This window comes from Equus przewalskii, chromosome 16, assembly GCF_037783145.1.
Source record: "Equus przewalskii isolate Varuska chromosome 16, EquPr2, whole genome shotgun sequence".
Classification (NCBI taxonomy): Eukaryota; Metazoa; Chordata; class Mammalia; order Perissodactyla; family Equidae; genus Equus; species Equus przewalskii.
Genome location: NC_091846.1, coordinates 10,082,156 through 10,098,822, shown reverse-complemented (window position 1 = coordinate 10,098,822; position 16,667 = coordinate 10,082,156). Strand labels below are relative to the sequence as shown.

Sequence of the window (16,667 nt, the reverse complement as noted above, 5' to 3'; positions counted from 1 at the left end):
TAGAAAACAAGCTATCAAGAGGGGGGATTTTAATCCAAACATATCAAGAATTACGTTATGTGTGAATGGCCTAAACACACCAGCTGAAAGACAGAGACTATCAGATTAGATAAAAGAGTAAGTTCAACCATTTTCTATCTACAAGAAAATTGCTTGAAATGAAACACATAGGTAGGTTAAAAGTAAAAGGACAGAAAAAGATACACCACTCAGAAACTAACCAAAAGAAAGTTGAAATAGCTACATTAATCTCAAAGTAGACTTCAGAATATGGAATATTATCGGGGATGAAGAGGGACATCACATAATGAAAAAGGGGTCAATTCAGGAAGACATAGCAATATGTTTGTACCTAACAACAGAGCTTCAAAATACACGAGGGGAAAAATTGATAGATAAATCCACAATTACAGTTGCAGACTTGAACACTCCTCTCTCAAATAGAAAATCAATAAGGATACAGAAGATTTGAACCGCACTATCAACAAACTTAGTGTAACTGACATTTATAGAATACTCTACCCAAAAGCACATATACTTTCGTTTTCCAGGGCACATGGGCCATTCACTGAGATAGAGTGTATTTTGGGCCATCAAACAAACCTTAACAAATTTAAAAGAATAGAAACTATACAAAGTATGTTCTTGGACCATAGCAGGATTAAATTAGAATTCAATAACAGAAATATATCTGGAAGCCTGGGCTTTTGTATGTAGTACAGTACAGTGTCTGCCACGAAACACTTTAAAGAAATATTTTTAAATGAATATTGAATGAAGGATAAAGTTTAAATTGTCGTTATCATACACCTTGGGTACATCTTTTCTGGAACAATCCCAATTTCATGAAAGGTGGTTATTTTTTATTAAGATGATTCTACAAATGAATAAATAATTTCACTTTATATTTTGTAAAGTGTTTTATAAAATTACGTTCAGAAATCATATTCAGTACTTGGCCACACACTCTGCTTTTGCTTTTGGTTCAGAAAGGCTGACTGGCTGTGTTGGTTATACTGCTTGGCCCCCCAATCCCCTTTAAGGCCCTTCTCTAGCCTGGTCCATGCCCTGGAGGCTGACCCTTCGGGCTTCATCTCTCTTGATACCTTTCTGGTGGGCATCTGTTGGGCTTGGTCAACGGGAGCCATTGACAGAAGGTCAGATTATATCAGAGGGAAGGAGAAGGTGAGAGTGGAGTGTTTCTTACCCCCCTCTCCCTGTTTCGTGTCTCTAGCCGTGGCTCTGTCCTCTCTGACTACACCCCCAGGGGACAGCAGCTCCTCCACTGCTCTGACTCTAACTGGGCTCCAGCCATGTTGTCCATTCAGGCCTGGAGATGGTAACGGTTTCCTTCCGTTGCTCGTCTTGGCAAGCCTCACCTCAGAAGCAGTCTCTTCAGTTAAGCCCCATCGTGTGAAACAAATGGGGTGGATTCTGCTTCCTGCCTAGACTTGACTGAACTGTCAACTTCACCTTAGCAGGGGCAATTTGCTAATTAGGTCACCCCTCTAGGTCAGTGGGTCTTCCTCTTGCTGTGAATTGGAATCACCTAGAGAACTTTAGAGCAGACTGCCGCTGGGTTCCATCCCCCGAATTTCTGATGTCATTGGTCCAGGGAGTGGCCTGCGCATCAGAGTTTTTTAAAATCTCCCCAAGCCATTCTATTGTGCAGCCAAGGATGAGAAGCTCTGCTCTGCCTCATTCACCACCTGTACAGAGAGATTTTTAGCTCATAATGAAAACTCAGCTACATACATCCTATTGTGATGTTTTTCTCTTTTTACAAATTATCGCAGTCTGCAGTTTAAAGTGATGTTATTTTTCTACTCTTCTACTCGTGAAAATATTTTTAACAAAATAGAACAGGTTTACATATATTTCTGTAACAGTTTCCTCAAGAGGTCAAAAACAAAGAACAGATGTTTCTGGAAAGCATAGAAATGTGCTATATGTACTTTTTTTGATTGGGGTTGTGTGGAGGCGAGTTTTGCGAGAGAGGGTAGAAAGGGAATCCAAAGAGCCGTCAGGGGATTCCACAAGGGAAAATATTTCAGAATCATGTGTGTTGAAGCACTGCTCTCTTTGAAATAGAAGTACAAGCACTACGTAATTAACTCACGTCAAATGCAGTGACTGATCTGGTCTTGACAATGTGCCCTGAGAAGGAACCACATTAAAACAATCATTTACATCTTTTGGCATATTGAAATAAGCAGTGGCTACCGGCCGCGTGAGAACCTTTGAAGTGTTCAATGTTTAAAATGCCTTCACCATTTGGCAAGTTTTAAAATACAAAAGAACCACAACTGTATTCTCCTCTTTTAAAAGACAATTTCACTTTTTAAACACTACTCATTTGTTAGTGGTGATCAGACTTGATATTTTTTGAGGGAGAACTGATTCTATCAAGTTTTTAATTTCATTTTGACCATTCCAGAGATATCTTATCTAAATAGATACTGTGCCTACATCAGTTCGCTATTGCCACATTCATCTCAGTGGCCAGCAAGTATTTATTTCTCACTCACAGGTGGTAGGTCAGTAGGGCAGGTCAGCGGGGTAGCTGTATCGGTCCGTTTGGGAAGCTATAAAAAAATACCATAACTGGGTAGTTTATAAACAGCAAACATTTATTTCTCACAGTTCTGGAGCCTGGAAATTCCGGTTTTGTGGTGTCAGGAGATTTGGTGCCTAATAAGAGCTCCCTAGTTGAGATGGCCATCTTTTCTCTGTGCCATTTTGTGGCAGAAGGAGCTAGGGAGCTCTGAGAGGACTCCTTTACAAGGGCACTCATCGTAATCATGAAGGCTGTGCTGGAGCATCTCCAGATCTCTACAGAATCTATGGCTTCAGACACCCCAGACCCTTCACAACCACCAAACTGAACTTTATGAGAGGGGTCTGGGGTGTTTGCAAAACCACAGATTCTTCACAGGTTTGGAGTAGCTGCAAGGCTTTCTTCTCCTTGAAGCCTTGTGCCTTGAGAGAGCAGGATGCTCAGAGCCATAGAAGGCTGTCTGCCAGAGCCCATGGCAAAGATCTCAGACTCCAAGGCTCTCTGGGCCCCAGAGGGGCAGATCTGGGAAGATTCCTTCAAAAGGGCCACACCTGTCCACTTGTTGCTGTGGTTCTTAGAGGAGCTGCCCAAGCTTGTTAATCATACAAAGCCTGGAGGGGTTTGCAACAGTGGGATAAACTTTCCCGAGTCTGTGCAGCTGAGAAAGAGTTGTCCTCCCTTATGTGGAGGAGGCCAGGGGGAGCCTGGGACCCTCAGCTGCACTTCAGCGGGCAAGTAAACCCTTTCTTTGCTAGCCCAGCCCCTTTACTGCCCATCCAGTAAACAAAAACTGACCAGCCTTCCCCTAAGACTCACTTTCCTTGGCCCAAGAGGCCCCAGTGGACTGGCCTAATGTGAGGGCATAGACAACCCATGTTACCCATTTATGAGCACTCCGTATGTTGAGAGGGAAGACCAGACCTGGCAATTAGAAAAGGTGGCTCCAGTTAAGGCAGAGTCAGTGGAAAGGTAAAGGATAAGTTTAACAACACGGAAATGACTCCTGAGGAGATTCAATTATAGAGGAAAAGGCAACTTCCTAAAATAAAATGCATGGATTTTAAATTGTGGTAAACAGAACAATCACTGCTAAGACAAACTCATGCTCTGAGTGAGCAAAAGGAAGATCTATCATACAACAGAAATTAAAAACATTAAAAAACGGAAACTACAAACAAAAAGACAGGAAACTCTAAGGATAGATCCAAGAAGCCTCTGATGCAAATATTATTACTTTCAGGACAAGAAAACATATCACAGAGAGTGACAGAGAGAAAAAAAGTCATAGTAAGAAAAAATGAAATAAAAGAAATTTACTGAAGTTAAAGAAAGTTTCCAAAGGAAACTGAACATAGCCTCAAAAATTACTGAAATACTCCAAAGCCCAAGAGACAACCTTATAAAGACTGTCTTTCAGAACAAAACCAGATCACTTACGTGGTAATCAAATCAGACTAGCACTAACTTACAAATTACATTCTAAACCAAAGACATTAGAATGACTGAGGACTATTGAGAAAAAAAGGGTAAGACTGAAGAATTCTATACCCAGCCAAGATATCATTTAATGCAAAAAAATGACATTTGGGGATAAGTAAGGATTCAATGTGTTGCCATCCTTGTAACCCATCTGAGGAAATACCCAGAAACTATTCTAATCAAAAACAAGTAAATCAGAACATGGATCTCATGATTTGGGAAAACAAGAGAGTGCAGGAAACAGGGATAGTTAAATACAAATGGATAACATTGCTGATGCGACTGAAAATTTATATGCCTTTAAGCCTTCTTTAAATAGAAAAGGAAATTATAAGGAAATCCCCAATAAAAGCTTGAAACAAAAATTCCAAACTATCTCAGCAATGAACTGTGTGAGTGTGTGTTTCCATGTGCATGGGTATGTGCAGAGGATGGGGTGGGAAGTACAATACGGAATGGAAAATAAAATCTCCTGTCAGTGAGTGCAGACGGGAGGAACTGTGAAGGCTAAGGAAGTGGGAGCATAGAGATTAGGTAATTTTTGTATATTAGCAGAGAAATCCAAATTTAGTAATGACCATGTGTGATTTAAAAAAAACCTACTGGAATAAACAAAAATAGTATAATTTATAAATTAATAGTGTAAGGAAGAAATGAAGAAAATTGGGAATAGTAAAACTAAAAGGAACAAAGAATAGCAAACAGAAAAATAATATAGAAATCATAAAACCAAGTATGTTAAGCATTAAATTACTGTGTACTGACTAAATTCTCCTCTCAAAAGACAAAGACTCCCATATTAGTTATAATGTAAAACTCAGACATAAGGTATTTTCTAGAAATGCATTGAAACAAAGTTACAAAGAAAGACAGAAATAAAGGGAAGGCAAAGATCTACTAAGCAAATACCAAGAAAAAACAAATCCCCCATGAACGGCAACATTGACATCGCTTAAAATATAATTGCAGGCCTAATCACTAACAAGGTCAAAGAGGAGTAACATATAGTGGGGACAAAGTTAATCAAGGAAGAAGTTCTGTATAAGTCATAAACATTGATAAACAACATAGCAGCCATATATATAAAAAATACACAAATACATATATATAACACACACATATATGTAAAAATAAAATCCCAGAAATACAAGGAGACATTGATGAAAACATGTTTATTGCGAGATTTTAAAAATACTATTCTTTCAGAATTTGACAGTTCAAGTACACAATAAAGGTAAAGATATAATGGATTTTAAAAATATAATAACCTACACATTTTTTCTCTTCTTATATTCATATAATACACAAATTAATTATATACTTAGCATAAAAGAAAATGTTGCTAAATTTCCCAAAGCAGAGGTTTTTTCTTTTACTTTCTAACAGGAAATCAACAATAAAAAGATTTTTTAAATCCTCTAATGATTGGAAAATTAAGAAATCTCTTCCACAAGAGGAAATCAAAACTGAAACCACAAATTAAGTATCCAAAAGAGAATAGGAAAAATATTGTATCAAAACCTATTGTATACAGTTAAAGGTATGTTGAGGGGGGGTGAATTTATAGCCTTAAATGATTTTATTGTTTAAAAATAAAACAAAACAAAATTACACAAAGTCATGAATATCATATTTTGAAAATCTGGATCTTATTTTTCCTTGATTATTGAGAAAATGACCTGGTAGGCCCTAGTGCTTCCTTCGATTTTCAGATTTTCTGCTTCCGAACTATTTTCCTTTTTCATTCATCCCTTTGTCAATGTCACAGTGAGAGCGAATAAAGCGATCAAGAATTTGTCTGTCTGCAAATTATAAAGAAAAACAGGATGAAAATTTCCAGTTAACTATTAAAGTGCTATATAGAGAAGTTCTAGTAAGGAGGTGAATATCTGATACTAGTACTCTATAGAAATATTTGATGAGACTAAAATAATCTAAGAGTATTATATCTAATAGCTAAAAACACACAATTGTGTAATTGTTAATTCGAAAGAGCAAATTTAATATTCAAAGGATCAGCAAGGCTTCCTGGAAAGAGAATGGATTTTAGAACGAAACAGAGTAAGTTTCAGCTCTGTGCTGTAAGTATCAGCTAGTCATTTGACCTCTCCATTTCTTCATCTCCTCATCTTTGAATATAGGTATAGTGCTGACCTTGCACAGTTGTTGGAATGGATTAGGAATGCTTTGTGTGAAGCACCTAGACAGGGCCTATGCCATAAAAAGACACTCAATATATAGTGTCTTACACCGACCCTCTTATTACTGGGTACACAGTTTTAAATAGAGGCTATTGTTATAAAAGTTTCTTCGAAGCCAGGACTGTTTTTCTGCCCACCAATGTTGGTATGCCTTGCTTTGAGTGATGACCGATCGTGGGAAAGCCCTTCAACTCTCTGGTCTCCATTTTCTCATTTGGAAAATGAAGGAATCTTGTCTAGTTCTGAATATCTATAGTTCTCTAATCCTAATTACATATTTTTTTCAAGTAATTTTATTGGGATCATAATGGTTTATAACATTGTGTAATTTTGGGTGTACATTGTTGTTTACCAATTCCTGAATACACTTCATCGTGCTCACCCCCAGTAGTCTAATTTTTACCCATCACCACACGTATGTGCCCCTTTGTCCCTTTCACCTTCCCTCCCCCCAATCCTCTTCCCATCTGGTAACCACTACTCTGTTCTCTTTCTCCACGTATTTGTTATCTTCCACATATGAGTGAAATCATGCTAATTACATATTTTTTGATAGTACAGAGTAGAGCTTTAACACTTTGCTCACTCCTAGCAATAGCAATAGTCATCTATACAGCCAAAGCCAAAAGAGAGGAAAAATGCAAGTGATAACATGTTATCATGTTCAATGTCCACGTTATCATGCTCAGTGTTACTCATGCCATCTGAGGCCTATAGATCAGGGGTGTGTGTGTGTATGTACGTGTGTGTGTTCCTCATTTACTCTCCAATGATGTCTGCATTTATTTGTTTTTGTGACCTCACATTTAATTTTGAACCATCTGCACCCTACTCCATACCTTTTTTGACCTCAGCATTTTTCAGTTGAGGTATACTTTTCATAAAGTGAAATGCACTGATGTTCTGTGAACAGTTCAATGGGTTGACATTTGCATTCATGTAACTTACATCCATATAATGATATCGATCATTTTCACCCCCAGAAAGATGCATCATTCTCCTTCCTAATTAACACTTCCCACCCCAAGACAGATATTGCTCTGATTTCCTTCATCAGAGATAAGTTTTACCTGTTGTAGACATTCAAATAAAAGAAATCACGCAAAAATGTATTATTTTGTGTCAGGCTTCTTTTGCTCAGTATAACGTTTTTGAGGTTCATACATTTTGTTGAATACATCAATAATTCATTCTTTTTTATTGTCTAGTGGTATTCTATTTTGTGAATGCATCACAGTTTGTTTGTTTATCCATTCTCCTGTTGATGGAGATTTGGGTCGTATCCAGTTTGGGACTATTAAGAACAAAGCGATTACAAACATTCTTATACAAGTCCTTTTGTGGAGATGTTTTCTTTTCTCTTGGGTAAATACACAGAAGTAGCAATTCTGGACCATGGAGTAGATATATGTTTAACTTTATGAGAAGCTGTCAGATTTGTTTTCAAAGTGATTGTACCATTTGACATTCCTACCACCAATGTATTGCTCTATATTGTCAACATTTGCTATTTCAGTCCTTTTGTTTTAAGCCTAAAATGTCTCTATTTTAAATCTTTTATCAAAGAGTTAATTTTAAATAAGCAAAACAGAAAAACCTTTCTCATACCAAAGATAAGCATATAAGATAAATCAAGCTTGGCATGAATTAATAAAAAAAGATGAGATTGTGTCAAATTTAATGTCAACTTAGGTCCAAAAGTCTGCCAGTTGTAATTCAAATACTCCCCATATTTATTATGTACAGATGCAGATTCATGCCCTGGGATTTAGTTTATGCTGTTTCCTCTTCTTAGGAGTGGTCCTGCTTCTCCTCGTCATGCTGATTCATCCTTGACACTTAAAGGAGGCCTCTTCTGAGCAGCCTCTCCTAGTCCCCTGGGAACCCACACTTTGGGAGCACCCCTTACAGGCTTCTAATATACCCAAAGACTACTTTGATTACGGAGCTTATGACACTATGACTGTGTGTCCATCTCCCACACCCAACAATGAATTCCCTGAGAAAAAGGATTTGTTGTTTATTTGTCTTTGTATCAAGTGAGCATTATAGGCATTCAATCAATGGAATTCATTGAATGAGTGAATAAATGTATTCTTAACAATATAGACTCACCCTCTAGAAAGAATACCCTTTGGATAGCCGTATTCATGGGAGTTTTAATTGAAGGAAGAGATGGCGAGGGAGAAACAGCTGCAAAACTCTGAAAACCAGATTTCAGATCATTTTGTCTTTCGAGGGGGGAATAAGTGGAGAGATGACAGTCTTTACCAGCAGATAACAGAGGCCAAAAGGGTAAGCTGTTGGATAGTCTGAATCACTCAGATTATAACAGAGATTAAAACAATTTTCAAAAGAAAATGGCCACTAAAGACATCTAGTTCAATTTCCTCAAGTTATAAAAACAGAAACTCAGTACCACACAGTCACATACAGTTATTGGAAACCAAAGGTTCGCCTTCAGCTGCTCCTCCTCTCTCCTTGCCCAGATCTATTGTGACCTTGTGGGGTTTTCTCTATCCGGCCTCACCCTGCCGTCTCCCCAGCCCCTGACTTAGGCCATTATGCTGGCCCTTCCCCTCTCTCTTTCAAAATGTACCTGTTCTGGGCTCCCATAGTTACCGTCTAACAGGGACAATCCAGTAAAACAATTTAAACTGAGGTGATAATAATTCAGCCTAATACATCTGCCAGGTTTTTTGTTCTGCATACTCACTCAGCCCTACCACAAATGAGCCCTGCTGAGATATTTGTCAGCTGAAAAGCATTAGCATCATCCCCAACACTGGAAAATGACAAGAGGTTTGGGCGTAAGAATTCAAAGGGAGCCTCCTGTTTGCTCGTCAGCCCCTAGCATAGCTGGCAGGGATGAGCAGGCCATTCTAAAGCAAAGCCAGGAAAGAGAAACTAACGCCCACAGAAAGCCGCTCTACATACGCCCAAGTCAGTGCAAAATGGCAAGGCTCTGGGGAGTGAGCCTTTGGGTACCTGCCCCCAGTGCTGTCCTGAGGGAACCAAGAAAGCAGGAGACCTAAGAAGAAACCAAAGCCGAGACTGGCCCCAAAGCTACTTTGTTAGTTAATAGATCGCGTCTCCCCTGTGGGGGTAGAAAAAGTCCAGCTGGATGGACAGGTTCACGAGAAAGGTCAGCTTGCCCAAGGAATCCTGGAGAAAGCAGATCTGAGTTGAGCAGATGCTGCTCAACTGCTCAATCTGAGGGGACCTTAGTTCACCCTTAGAGGACACTGTTAAGGCTCGGATGGCAAATGACACACAGACAACAAGAGGCAGGTGCCCAGCAGCCACCGTGGTTTACCTGTGGGCAGAGAAGGGACGGCTCCATCTGGACTGAGAGTCCCTGGACAGATAGCAGCATCTGCTTCAGGAAGGCAGAAATACTCATTCTATAGGGTCAAACAGATGTGGCTTCTAAAGGTGAAAAGAGCGCCTTAGAAAATGCAGACGATGGTTTGATATGTAAGAACCAAAGCTGAGGAAAGGAGCGGAAAGCAGGGCCAAGCACGGCTTCTGCTGTGCCTCCTGGGAGGATCCGACCAGCAGCCCTCAGGAGCCCTTGGTTTCCTTCTCAAGTGTGAAACCGGTCCAGAGGCATCTGTTGAGAGGAATGAGCTCCCAGTGGAAAACACAGACTTCTGCTTCTGCCTGAGAGTGAGGAAAAGCAGCTGCTCCTTGTACTTCCTTGAAACCCAACATCCAAGCTTTTTTAAGGGCCTTCGGGCCACTAGCCCTCAGTCTGTGATGGTAGAAAATATTGTCTTTTCTCCCAACACACACACACACACACACACACATACACACAAGCACACCTCCCTTTCAGTCTTTTCCACAGTGGGGTTTCAGTCCCGTGTGGGGCAAGAGATCCCAGAATAAAAGGGTGTCAAGGAGGATTTCAGAGGAGTGAGCTCTTCTGATTGTGGCTGGGGACAGGCAGAAGACAGAGAATTGGGGACCCAACAGAGGAAGGAGACAGGGAACAGTTGGAGGGTTACTGAGCACCTGGTGGAAGACCTCAGCTTAAGCCTGACCACAGGGCACAAAAAGAATCTGTGATCCCCAAAGAGCCTCGAGCACAGAGCAGGGCGCAGAGAATGATGCACTGAATGCAGGAAGAAATACCAGACCCTCTCCTCTATTTGCTTTTTACTTCCTCCTTTAACATTTTGTAAGCTTTACAATGCACATGATGCATTAGTTTAGTGGTATATGAATATACTTTGTATAAACATGTGGACCTGCATTGGGGCATGTACTCAGAAATGAGGGGTAATGGAGTGTGTGATCTATAGCATTGGGTGCTGAGGGGCAGCTGTTGGAAGAGTTTAGTTTCTTCTCCTCCAACTCTTACTCCCTGAGTTGATATTTTACACACACTCAGACTGACCAGTTGCCCCCAAGAGGCTCCCAACTGATTCCAGTCCCTCGGCCCCGGTCTGGGATAAGGCTTTGCTCTGTGGAGGGAAGCAGCACTGTCCTGAGAAAAGCATTGACTCTTTCTGAGGATGTGACACATAAAGATTCTCATGCACCCTAACAAGCCTGTCACAAAAAGTACTACCCAACAGGAACTAAAGATACATCAAATAAAACAAAACCGTGAAAGAGTAAAACACCCACTGGAGACATCAATTAACCATCAGAGGAAGGAAGTCATCCTGGACCAATTCAACCACAGGCAAAGTGAGATCAGAAACGAGTGAAAAGTTACATGATTCCTTTTTAATAAGTGGGGATATAATCACTGGGGCCTCTGTTAAGAAAAATTGATTTTCAATGGGTTGAAGTTTGCCAAAACCTATGGGATTTTTTTGAGGCACTATTTTTCTTTTTGTGAACATTTAACTCCACTGGCTAGAAGTTAGAACAATTTCTATTTGGCATAAAGCAATGTATTACAATCTGTAAATTTATTAAATAGTAACTCAAGACCTCATCTTACCTTTATAGGAAACACTCTGAAGGTATTCTCTGATTTGAGCCGGAGTGAACGAGTTTAAAATCGTTAAGAAATTCAGGTAGTCTTTCCCGTAGTCACTTTGGTACGTGGTCTGCTTCTTTGAGCGCTCTTGATTCCTCATGTGGCTCTTCAGCACCGAAGGGACTAGGGGAACGCAAGGAAGAGAAAGGAACAGAAGCTGTCGCCTGAGCACAGAACTCCCGCCCTTCATTGTCGAACATGCCCCTGACAGCCCTGAGCGCAGCAGGGAGCTTAGGCGGCATCTTAAATGGTACTGGAAAGTGAGACTGGACGATTGACTCCTCCCTTGACTCGGGCTGTGCGGAGCTGCAGGGACTCAGGACTGCTGCTGTTGGAGTGGGAGTGATTGGCGATGGCAGCCAGAAGGTTGAGTTTGACCATCATTTTCAGGAAAGAATTTCTCCCCGAAATCAACCCTTCTACAGGTCAGCAAGTTAGGATGATAGCATTCACCACCTGCTTAATAAACAAATGCTGTCATAGAAGCTGCTTTCCCTTGCATGCAGTCTTCTGTGCAGACTTGGACTGACACACTAAGAGCCTCCCTCAGGGCCTTAGGTGTCAGCAGTTGGAAGAACGATGAAACCTACAGTCAGCACTCATTGTCCATTCGGACTAATGGAGACATGAAGTGCAGGCAAAGCCAAAATCACTTACATTTGACTCTGAATGCTGTTCATTTAATGTGGGTTCTGAGAGTCACGGACTTATCGTGAAAAACAATGAAGACATGATGTGAGAACCTAATTTCTACAACTTGCCCAATCTTTGTAAACCTCAAGGACATCTTAAATACTTCTTTCAACTCCAGGTGTCCCCTTTACAGGGACCATTGGCCAGATGGAGGTGAGGGAACGTGATGCTACATCCCGAGAAGAGTGTCTGCAGGGTCTGGAAATGCTTTTAGTGAAGAAGACTTAGAAGGCATGTAATAAGGTTTCCATAGAATAATAGATTTATGCTACTTAGCCACTGTGAGAAGAGGTAGAACCAATGACTAGAAGTTTCGCAAGGAAGATTCTAACTCTTGAGAACTTTCAACAATTTAAGTACCTAAGAATGAAGGCGCTGCCTTGGGGGATGGGGTACTCCACTGAGGGGTTTGAGCAGGGACGATATCACCCCTCAGCCAGGATAGGACAGACACTCCATGTCTTACACACAACATGGGGGTCTAGACTAGGTAACTTCCAGCCTACCTTTTAACCCCAAGATGCTAAGCTTCTAGTCTGTGATTTTTGTCTAAAGTACTACTTGATCCCAACTCCATGCCAGGATCAAATCGCTATCTCAGACTGACTCCAAATTATCTTCTTAACTAGTAGCTTGGAAGTGGCTCAGTCATGCAACTTTTAAAAACTTTTCTGTTGAAAACAATAGGAATCAGGATCCTAAAAGAACACTCAAATAGAATGGGTGCTAAACCTGAAGATGCTTGAAGACTGTGCCTTGTGGATAACCTTCCAGTGGATAACTAACAAGTCTAATTTGATTGCCACTTAACCTCTTTTTTGGTCATCTTATAGTAACTAAATCCTTCCTTTGATTTTGTAAGGGGAAGGTGTCCCCCAGTCCCAAGGACTGCCCCTTCCAGGCACAGAATGCCCTCATTCATGGCATGAGCAGTCAGTTCTCTTCTAAGACTTGCCCATTCCCTGGGTTTGAGGCTGAGTACCACAGGGGCAGAGTTTCAATTCCATGCAGGGGTCACTGGCATTTTCCATGACTGTTATCAAGATTGCCTTCCAGGACCCTATGTGCTGAGGAATCTTGGAGCAAGGACAGGATCTATGAAGTTGTTTTAAAAGCTACGGGTGTACTTACCTAGACCCTGAGAAGCAATTGGTAGGCTTGAGTAGCATCCATATTTGAAACTAAAATCCTGAAACTCAGGAATTTTAGCTGGAACTTGGTAATTCCGCCGAAATTCAGTGTCTGCAGGTTGGGGAAGTAACTTTTTCCATTCCAGAGACATCGGAGAACTTTGCTTAATCTTCTGAGCTGGGATCAGTGTACAAATGGAAGGCAATAATTATTCCTCACAAGCTATTTCTAAATAGCATCCTATCTTCATTCCATTTTGCTTCTGGCAATAGCTTCCAATTTATCACCCTAAAACCCTTTCTTCTTGTATTAGAGGAATGGTCAATGTACTTTTTATGGATATTTCAAGAAAGAAATAATTTTCTGCTTTATCAGGCACAGGAAGTATATGCTCAAGTGATTAGAAGTAGTTTCTAATGAATATATTGTATGTCAGTTAGGAGAGCTCTTTTGTTCTGCCTAGGGGACACAAAGGCATCCCTCACTCCAGCAGGCTGCCTAGTTGCTGGGGCAGCGGTGGGGGGCAGGGTGAGAGATTTTAGATAGGGGTAGGGTTGTCATATAAAACATAAGACACAAGATAAATCTGAACTTCAGATAAACAACGAATAACTTTTATTGTAAGTATGTATAAGTAGTCATTATTTACCTGCTATACACTGTAAGTCATTATTCAAATTTAACTAGGCATCCTGCATTTTTATTTGCTAAATCTGACAGCCACAGATGGGGCAGTGCATGTCATCTCCATTACCTGGAAAAGAACTACTCAAAGCTTATCTCTTACTGACGGAGGGTTAAGTAACATTGTCATTAGTGGACAATAGCGCTATTATTTCTTTGAAATAAGTCTGCTAACAAATATTCATTAAATATATAATCATTAACATCAATGAAGCACTGACTAAATGCCAGGTTCCACAAGAACTACCAGGTCACAGAAGAAAATCATACAACACCAACTTTATTCAGGACAAAGATGTTAAAAATGTGGATTTCATGAACAACATCCAAACAGTGCATTTATGGACATTAAACTCAATTCTTATTCTAAATTAGTTTTTCAATAGGTCTTTTCAAAATAAATGCAAATGTACATTGTATATCAAACAATATGTGATGTCATCTACTGGCACCCAAGAGCATTTTAATATTGATTTTAAAAAATGATCTCTGTCTAGACAGGCACAGTGGGAGAGGGTTCAGTACATGCTGCCTCTTAATTTAGATGACTCAGGAAGGTAGGACGTGGGTACTCAACGGCCTTCATGATGACCTCATAAATGGCCCGAGGAGAAGACAAGGTCAGAGACGAGGAAACTCTAGGGCTTAAAATCAGGACATCCCTCAAGACATTTTGGAAACTCATCTGGTATTGTTCCTAGTAAGCACCATCTATAACTTGGTTTTTGTGAACTACCAAAACCTTATAGGAAAAAAACAAATTCCTGTCGAAATACTTGATGCATATGCCTATCCCTCTCTCCTAGAGCTACCACTCAAAAGTGACTCTTTTCAGTTCCCATGTGTGTTCTGTGCTAACATTCAAGATCATTAAGTCATCATTCTACCTTAAGACAACCTAAACTAATGTGATTAGAAACATATATACAGGACAAACATACATGGAATGTGATGTCTTGCAACTATAACACTTGGAACTGTGATTCTCACATGGAGATAATACATCAGAATTACCTGGGGTGGTTTTTCCAAAATACACCTGCTGAACCTCATCCTAGACATTGAGAATCTCTAGACATGGAACTCAGGCACTTACATTGTGAACGAGCTTCCCATAGGCTTAACAATCACTGACTCAGAGCTTTAAATAAGGTACTACGGAAGCCCAGAGAGAGCGTGATGAGCTCTGCTAGAGGAAGAGAAGGAAGACAAGAATTAAAAGGCAGATACAGCAAAGGGTGTGCTTTGACGATGGGTCAACACTGAAGCAAAAGATGCACAGCGTGTTCATGAAACATAGTCTGGCTGGCAGGAGTGTGAGGCATGCAGGGCAGGAGGAGTAACTGAGGGGGAAGCAGGAGAAACAACTTAGGAACCAGGCTGCGAAGCGTCTTGAGGGGTTGGGTCACGTGCAACAGGATGGACCAGCCAAGAAGTGGAGTAATTGGAGAAGAAGCCCCAGAAAAGACAAAAATCAGGGCCTACACTTACTGTGAGTTTCTTTGAAGATAAAGATTGTCTTATTCTACATTGATCCTTAGTACTTATCACAGTAATAGACCTCATTAAATATTTACTAAATTAAAGAGTGAACAAAAGAAAAAAATTAGAAACCTAATTGTTATGGATTAGCAATTACTCTGAACTACACTTTAGTGACTGCCTGTATGATCCATGCTTAGAGTAACTCAGTTCTTCTCAACTATCGCCTTCCTTGTTTTTGTAAGATTTCATGTTAATGAGTTCCTTCAGCATTATTAAGCAGAGAAGTTCCTGATACAAAGGGACCCAACCACCACCTGAAGTCCCCATTGTGGTATCGAAGTATGGACAGACAAGATAACCATGACTCAGAGAGAAGCTGACCCAATGCTAACCACACCTGCAAAGCCTGGACCCCTCCCAGGGCACCATTCCTGATCCTCAGAAGCTCAGCTCCCACTGGTTTCTCTTCCATCAGATAATGATGGTACTATCCTAGAGTCGCTATAGCCCAAAGACAGAAACTGGCCTGCCGAAGATTAGGTATGGCATCTGCAGAAAGGCCCAATCCAAGTGCAAATCTGACAGCAAGGACTAGTCAAAAGCACTGGGACCATCGGCACATAATCTACAGCCAAGTGAGAACCAGTTCTGCTGTCTTTATCTGCTGTTCTAATTCATCAGAACCAAGTTCTCCAAGCCGGAATGTGAAAACCAGCACCTTTTAGTGCTTCTCATTGGTTTGCTTTAATTTAATGATGAGGATACAAAGGTAAGACATGGTCCCTGTGCTTCAGAAGCATAAAGTGTTAGAGAAACAGATCCAAAAAAAGATAATTACAACATTACGTGACAAATGCCGCAAAAGAGGTAAGAAAATGATCTATAAAAACATATGGGATTTTTAAAATTTAAATTCAAATTTAAATTCACCCATCTAAACTTGGGGGAATCAGAGGAGACTCCAGGGAGAGAAATGAAGCTTACATTTAGACTTCACTTTGCAGAGACATAGGCTAAAAGAAAGAAGGGAGAGGTGCTCCACAGGGAGGAAGCAGGTGTGCAAAGGGCACAAGCCTGCAGGGGGCATGGTGAGTCTGGAGGAGAGAAGACGATCAGTGTCACAGCGCGGGGGCTGGCAAGAAAGAGTGCTAGAATGGTAGGCAAGGACCTATGGTACAGGACTCATGTTAAGGCATTTAGCTTTTATCCTGAGGACAATGGGCAGTGACTGAAGGGTTTTAAGCTAGAAGGTGACATCTATTTGCACATCCAGAAACTCACTGAGGCTGCAGCATTGACAGTGGATTAGACGGGACAAAACTGGAAAAGGCAGTTGGATTAGGGGTCATCCAAGGGAGAGACATTGGTAGCCTGAAGGAAAGCAGTAGCTGTGCGGGGGGGAGAGAAGCAGATGGAGTTAGAGATTTAGGAGAGAGTCTTG

The 16,667-nt window shown here is 40.7% G+C and overlaps 1 protein-coding gene across 4 annotated transcripts in view; it reads right to left on the bottom strand.

The window, feature by feature from the left end:
* Positions 1-5,193: 5,193 nt before the first annotated feature.
* Positions 5,194-16,667, bottom strand: part of TEX26 (testis expressed 26) — a 30,146-nt gene continuing 18,672 nt past the window's right edge. For 3 of the 4 annotated variants that reach the window (XM_008517647.2, XM_070578738.1, XM_070578740.1), the window contains exons 5-7: positions 13,058-13,234; positions 11,195-11,356; positions 5,194-5,838 (exon numbers count right to left, since the gene is read on the bottom strand). In XM_008517647.2, the coding sequence (XP_008515869.1) occupies positions 5,765-5,838; positions 11,195-11,356; positions 13,058-13,234 (413 nt within the window). In that variant the 3' untranslated portion in view covers positions 5,194-5,764. The remainder of the gene's footprint in view (positions 5,839-11,194; positions 11,357-13,057; positions 13,235-16,667) is intronic. The other variant, XM_070578739.1, reaches the window with a different exon arrangement.